The 6,000-nt window shown below is 57.2% G+C and overlaps 1 protein-coding gene across 1 annotated transcript in view; it reads right to left on the reverse strand.

Moving 5' to 3' along the window:
• Positions 1 to 5,070, reverse strand: part of SCN10A (sodium voltage-gated channel alpha subunit 10) — a 28,885-nt gene extending 23,815 nt beyond the window's left edge. The window contains exons 1-8 of the mRNA XM_039913965.1: positions 4,933 to 5,070; positions 3,821 to 3,939; positions 3,165 to 3,254; positions 2,644 to 2,772; positions 2,239 to 2,330; positions 1,225 to 1,443; positions 421 to 484; positions 148 to 289 (exon numbers count right to left, since the gene is read on the reverse strand). Of these exons, the coding sequence (XP_039769899.1) occupies positions 148 to 289; positions 421 to 484; positions 1,225 to 1,443; positions 2,239 to 2,330; positions 2,644 to 2,772; positions 3,165 to 3,254; positions 3,821 to 3,939; positions 4,933 to 4,959 (882 nt within the window). The 5' untranslated portion in view covers positions 4,960 to 5,070. The remainder of the gene's footprint in view (positions 1 to 147; positions 290 to 420; positions 485 to 1,224; positions 1,444 to 2,238; positions 2,331 to 2,643; positions 2,773 to 3,164; positions 3,255 to 3,820; positions 3,940 to 4,932) is intronic.
• Between the last annotated feature and the right edge of the window lie 930 nt (positions 5,071 to 6,000).

The following is a 6,000-nucleotide window of genomic DNA, read 5'->3' on the forward strand; positions in this document are numbered from 1 at the left end:
TTCGTGGGGTGGGGCGAGGGAAGGGACAGGGCAGTGGGGGGACTGGAACAGCGGGGGTGAAATCTGGTGCTGACAGGAGCCCCTCCCCCATCATGCGTCCGCACCCCCAGCATCTCCCCAGGGTTTCCGTCACCAGCCCGGTCCCACCTGCTGGTAGAGTCGCTCCCAGTAATCCTGCGTCATCAGACGGAAGAGGGAGAGGAAGGCCCAGCCGAAGGAGTCGAAGCTCGTGTAGCCATAGTCGGGGTTGGGGCCGATCTTCTGGCACCAATAACCGTGGGGGCATTGGCTGTAGACCGGGAGAGAGGGTGCAGGTCAGTACCAACTCAGTACCCCACTGACCAGGCAGGGCCGAAGGGCAGAGTTCCTATCCAACTCTCGCTGGCCTCACGGAACGGGGGGAGGAGGGGCGTCACTCACCCCGCATCTGAGCCGTTGCCACACAGTAAATGATCCTGAGTCCCATTCTTAAAGGCACGATAATCTATGAGAAAGAGGACAGGCCACCCAGAGTCCGAGGATCAAACTACGGGGTGAGGGGCAGAGGAAAGCAGTGCTGGCTGGGGTCCGTGAACCCGTCTGCTTCCTTCAGCCGGGCCACAGGTTGCCCCTGCCCCCATCCGAGAAGGTTGAGGAACTGTGGGCAGTAGGAGCAGGACATAAGTAAAACTGGGCTAAAGGGGGTGGTACTGGGGAATGTTGATTAAAAAATGAAGGCATTGGGAAACGTGGTGCCCAGAAAGTTGGTACCCAAAGAGGAAGCTTCAGGAACCGTGCAGTAGGAAATGTGGCTCCAGGAGAGGATGTGGAACTGGTACATGCGGAGGTGTGAAGCGTGGCAGTGGAAGACGTGGCATTGGGGAAACCAGGCACTGTGAGGTGGGCAGTGGAAATTGTGGCCCTGGGAGATGTGGAACAGGGAGGTGTGACAGCGGAGAGATGAGGACTGGGGAGCGTGCCCTTGGGAGATGTGGCACCCAGAGGCAACACAATGGGAGGTGTGGCACTGGGAGGCATGGCACGGGGAATCATGGCAGCAGGGGGATGTGACGGTAGGAATCGTGGCACCCGGAGATGTGGCACATGGAGTTATGATGGGGAGATGTGGCACCATTAACCAGATTCTCAGGGTCTGCCATGGGGGGTCCCGTGGAATAGCCAGGCCTAGAGCCGGGGGGTCAGCGGGGACCGAGTTCTTGGCCCTGGGGCCACAGTGAAGGTCACCTGTGTCTTTACTGCAGAAGTCCCACGTCCGATTGATGGGCAGACCTTCCTCAGTGAGGTTGAGGGCAGAGCAGTTCTTCACACAGATGTTCTTCAGATTCCCTTTGAAGAGCTGCAGTCCCACCAGGGCAAACACGCTCAGGCAGAAGACGGTGAGAACCATGACGTCCGCCAACTTCTTCACCGAATGGATCAGGGCCCCCACGATCACCTTCAATCCTGGGAGAGGAGAGTAGGCCTTCCCATACTGAGCTTCCCCTTTTCCCTCTGCCCCCTCTGCTCCCTCTCCGCTCCCCCTCTGCCCTCTGCTCCCTCCCCCTTCCCCCCTTCACCTCCCCTCAGCTAAGCCCCCTTTCCCTCTGCTCCTCCCCTTCTCCCTTCCCCTCCTCTCAGCCCTGTGCTCATTTGTATATATTTTTATTAACCTATTTATTTTATTAATGAGGCGTACATCCCCTTGATTCTATTTATCGTGATTATGTTGTCTTGTTTTTGTCCGTATGCCTCCCCCGATTAGACTGTAAACCTGTCATTGGGCAGGGATTGTCTCTATCTGTTGCCGAATTGTATAGTCCACGCGCTAACTACAGTGTTCTGCCCATAGTAAGCGCTCAATAAATACTATTGAATGAATATCCACTGGGTGGATGAACCATGGGCCACTGTGCTGAGTGGGCAGCAGCCGTGGGCCTGGAAATGCGGGGCCCCATGGCCCCTGAGAAGTGAGGGGCAGCGCAACCCCATGGGGGTGGAGAGAGCCCAGGACTGGGAGGCAAGAAACCCAGCTCTGACCCAGGCCTGTTGAATGACCTCAGGTAAATCACCGAACCTCTCTGGGCCTTGGTGTCCTCTATGCTATGGGAATGGGATTCCTGGTCTCCCTCCCCCGCTGGCTGTGAACTCATGGGGATGGGGATGGGCAGTGCAGAATAAGCACTGTCTCACCCACTTCCTTGGACTCCCTCTTACAGCCCCAGCCCACAGGATCCCCAGCCCGCTAACGGAGCACCTCACCTGGGATGACCGACACAGTTTTCAGGGCTCTGAACACGCGGAATGTACGCAGGGCTGAGACGCCTTTCAGATCCACAAATTCCGCAAGGTACCTGGGGTAAGGACTGAGGATGAGACTCCCCCCGGCGATCTTCCGAAGTTCCCCATGGGGACTGTGCCATAGCTCCTGTGGCAACTTTGCCCCCGCTCCCAAAAGTAACCGTACCACAGCTCCCCGAGGCAACCGTATAAAAGCTCCTCATAATGATTATTTCAAGGACGATGGAGACAGTGGTGCAGGGGGGTAGTTCTCCCTACCCAAGGGAAAAGAAGGCTTTTCCTGCTTCCCCTCACCCCCAGAGTTGAGATCAGCTGCCCACTGTCCAATGGAGATAAGCCCCACCCCTCCCAAGTAAAGTGACTCACGCCAGGATAATGATGCAGAAATCCAGGATATTCCACATGTCCCACATATAAGTGAATTCATTCAGACAAAATCCACGGGCCAGGATTTTTATTAATGATTCAAATGTGTAGATACCAGTGAATGTGTACCTTAGAGAAATGAGGGACAAGGGGTCATTCAGCTGTGGCTGGGGGGACCAGGGCCTGGGTCTGATGGTGCTGACTAAAGAGGGGTGAGACTGGTCATTCAGGAGTAGAGAACAACTCAATAAGAAGTGAACAGAATAGAGTCTGAAAGGACAGGAATGGCCAGGGCTGAGAGTGGACAGGACAGAGCTGGACTGCTGGACAGGACAGGGTCGGGAAAGGACGGGGTCGGGACAGGACAGGGTCGGGACAGGACAGGGTCGGGACAGGCCAGGGTCAGACAGGCCAGTGCTGTACAGGATGGGGCTAGGCAAGACAAGACAGCATCAGAAAGACCAGGAGAGGCCAGGACAGGGTTGGCCAGACAGAAGTGGCCAGGGAGGGGTCCCAGGAGCCATACATACTCGGCCGACGGAGGAGGGTCAGCTTGGGTCATGAAGACACAATTGGCCAGAATGGTGGCCATGATGAAGAGGCTGAAGTATGTGCAGGGAAGGATTAAGGAAGAGTTGTTATTCAGCATATGAAATTGACCCCGGAGCCCCACTTTCCTCTCCAATACTCAACTGCGGAAACTTCAGTCGTGAGGCATTTGGGCCGGCCCCGATTCTTTTATCCTCATTCCCAGAATTCCCACTGGAGGGCAAGGCAATTCCCTGGAGAGCAGCCTGGACCCTTCCTCTTTCAACGCTTAAGTAAGAAAACCCAAGTTGCTCCTGCTGCCTCAGGGAGACGTTTTTAGCAAGCGCTTCCAGAACCTGGACTGCTTTGGGGCAGGGCAATCGCTCTCACCCACCGGCTCCCTCCGAGAATTGCCCTACGTTTACTAGATGGACAGGTGGTGTTTCAGCTTTCCACCTCCAGCCCCTCCCCCTGGCCCCACTGCTGCCCTTGGGTCTGGCCCCAGGCTCCCTAAAATCCAATCTGGCCAGCAGCAAGATGAATCTCCATTCAAGAGTTCTCCTCACTGCAGGGCAGCGGCTGTCAATCTTATGGACTCCCAGACAATTAGGAGGCAAAAGGCAGAAGGGCGGATGAGCTGGAAGGATATTTGTGGACGGAAATTTTGACGGCGACTCTCCTGATGGGGTGGAACGGGCTCAGCACAAACAGGGCGTTGGTGGCACTGAATCGGAATATTGTTCTCCCTTTGTTCAGCACCATGAAGGTCTGCAATGACAACAGGGGCGGCACAACATGGACAACACAACACAGGCAACATAAACGGGGCAGGGACAACAAAGGCAATCTCATCAGGGGCAGCGACAAGGCTGGAACTGCCGTGGGAAGACAGAGGAAAATGCTTAGCCTGGTTCTCTGGTGGATTAGAAGAACAGTGGGAACTGGTGCAGATTCAATCAATCAATCAGTGGTCTGTACTGAGGGTTTACTGGGTGCAGAGCACTGTACTAAGCCCTTGTGAAAACTGGTAGACTCGATCCCTGCCCTCAAAGAGCTGACAGTCTAATGATATGGCACCAGAACTGGACAGCTCCTCCAGGTAGGCTGGCACATTATCAGGCTGAGCCACTGGGCGTGGATTTCTGGGGCAGGGCTAACTGGGGTGGGGCTAACTGGGGTAGGGCTTTCCGGGTTGGAAGCAATTCCACTCTGCAACTTTCCATACACCCTGGATCACAGTCTCTCCTGCCACCTTCTCCTAAATGACCGGCTATACAACTGACCGGCTGGGTGACTGACAGATGAGCTGTATGCCTGTCTGCCTATGTGACTGGCTAACTGACTGGCTGCCTGACCGGTTGAGTGACTGGCTGACCAGCTGTGTGACTGACCGGCTGTGTGACTGACTGACCAGCTGTACAACTGAGTGGCTGTACCTCTGACTGACCGGTTTTGTGACTGACTGACCTGCTGTATGCAATTCCCCTCCTACACTTCTGCTGCTCCTGGGTGGGCCTGGCCCTGGACCTCCCCTGACCCCAAGCACACTGTGCTGGCCCTGGACTCCTGCCCTCCTGAGACCCTGGTTCCCTCTCCTCACCCCTCCCAGTCTTAGATTTACTGAGGGGATTGAAAATGCAGCCTGGAGTCATGGAGAGTGAGTGGCCTAGAGTCTGGCAGCTTCACACCTCCTACCCCATCCCCTGGCCGCGGTCCTGAGCCCCTCACCACCTGCCCTGCCCCCGTCGTGGGCCAGCCAACCTTTCTGGTGCTGTAGAACGGGTCCATGTCCTCCAGAGGCACCCCCACCAGCTCGGTGGGCAGCTCGCCATAGAACTTGGGCAGCTGGTTGCAGGCCTTGAGCACCCGTTGTGGCCGCAGCTTCTCCTCCTTGGGGCCTGGGGCTTCTGTCCCCTTCTGGGCCCTCGCAGACTTTCTCTCTGCGGCCCGTGCCTCGATGGCCGCCAGAGATTCGCAGGTGAGCGGCCGGAAGTTGCCAACCTCCAGGAAGTCCAGGGGGTCTGCCATGCTGTCATCCTTCCCCAGGGACACGTTGGGTGGGGGCCGGAGGGGCTCCTGGAGGTCGGGGGGAAGGCTGGTCACAAGGCTCAGGCCCCCCCTTAATCAAGCAATGGTATTGATTGTGTTCTTGCTTGTGCAGGGCACTGTGATAGGCACTTCGGAGAGTGCAATACAGCAGAGTTGGCAGACATGTTCTTTCTCATGAACTTATAGTTGAGACCACTGATCACTTCACTCCCCCAACCTCTCCCTGCCTTCCCTATGCTTCCTACCTCCGCCCCGTCCCGCCCCCCCCCCCCCCCCCGCAGGGTAGGTGGTCAGTGTGACTGATCCCAGGCTGAAGGCCAATCTTCCAGGTCCCCCTGACAAAGTCTATGGCCCCGAGCTGTCTCAAATGGCCTCTATCAGGCCACAGACCTAGATCCCCATGGCCACTCCTGCCCAGGGGCAGCCACAGACTTGGTCCAACCTACCCGGGGGACCGTTGAGGCCTCGCCCATGGGGAGATAGTGGTTCCCAGGCTAGCCTCCTCCTCTGCCCAGCTGGCCATCCGAGGCTCCACCCAGCCCCCCGAGGCTCTGCTCGGTCTCTCAGTCAGCTAAGTGGCCCAGGGGAGGAAGAAGAACTGGCAGGACCAACAGGAGAAACGGGCCAGCTTCAGGGTTGGGGGGGAGCACTGGGACTTCCTGAGAGGGGCTCAGGGGGCCCCCCGATGCTCACCGTCTCTCCTTAGGCTCTCAGGGAACCTCTGGGGCCATCCCGGCTGCAGGGGCTACCGGACAGGCCACCCCCAAGCCCCCACTTCTC

Source organism: Ornithorhynchus anatinus, chromosome 13 (genome assembly GCF_004115215.2).
Source record: "Ornithorhynchus anatinus isolate Pmale09 chromosome 13, mOrnAna1.pri.v4, whole genome shotgun sequence".
In the NCBI taxonomy this organism is placed as follows: Eukaryota; Metazoa; Chordata; class Mammalia; order Monotremata; family Ornithorhynchidae; genus Ornithorhynchus; species Ornithorhynchus anatinus.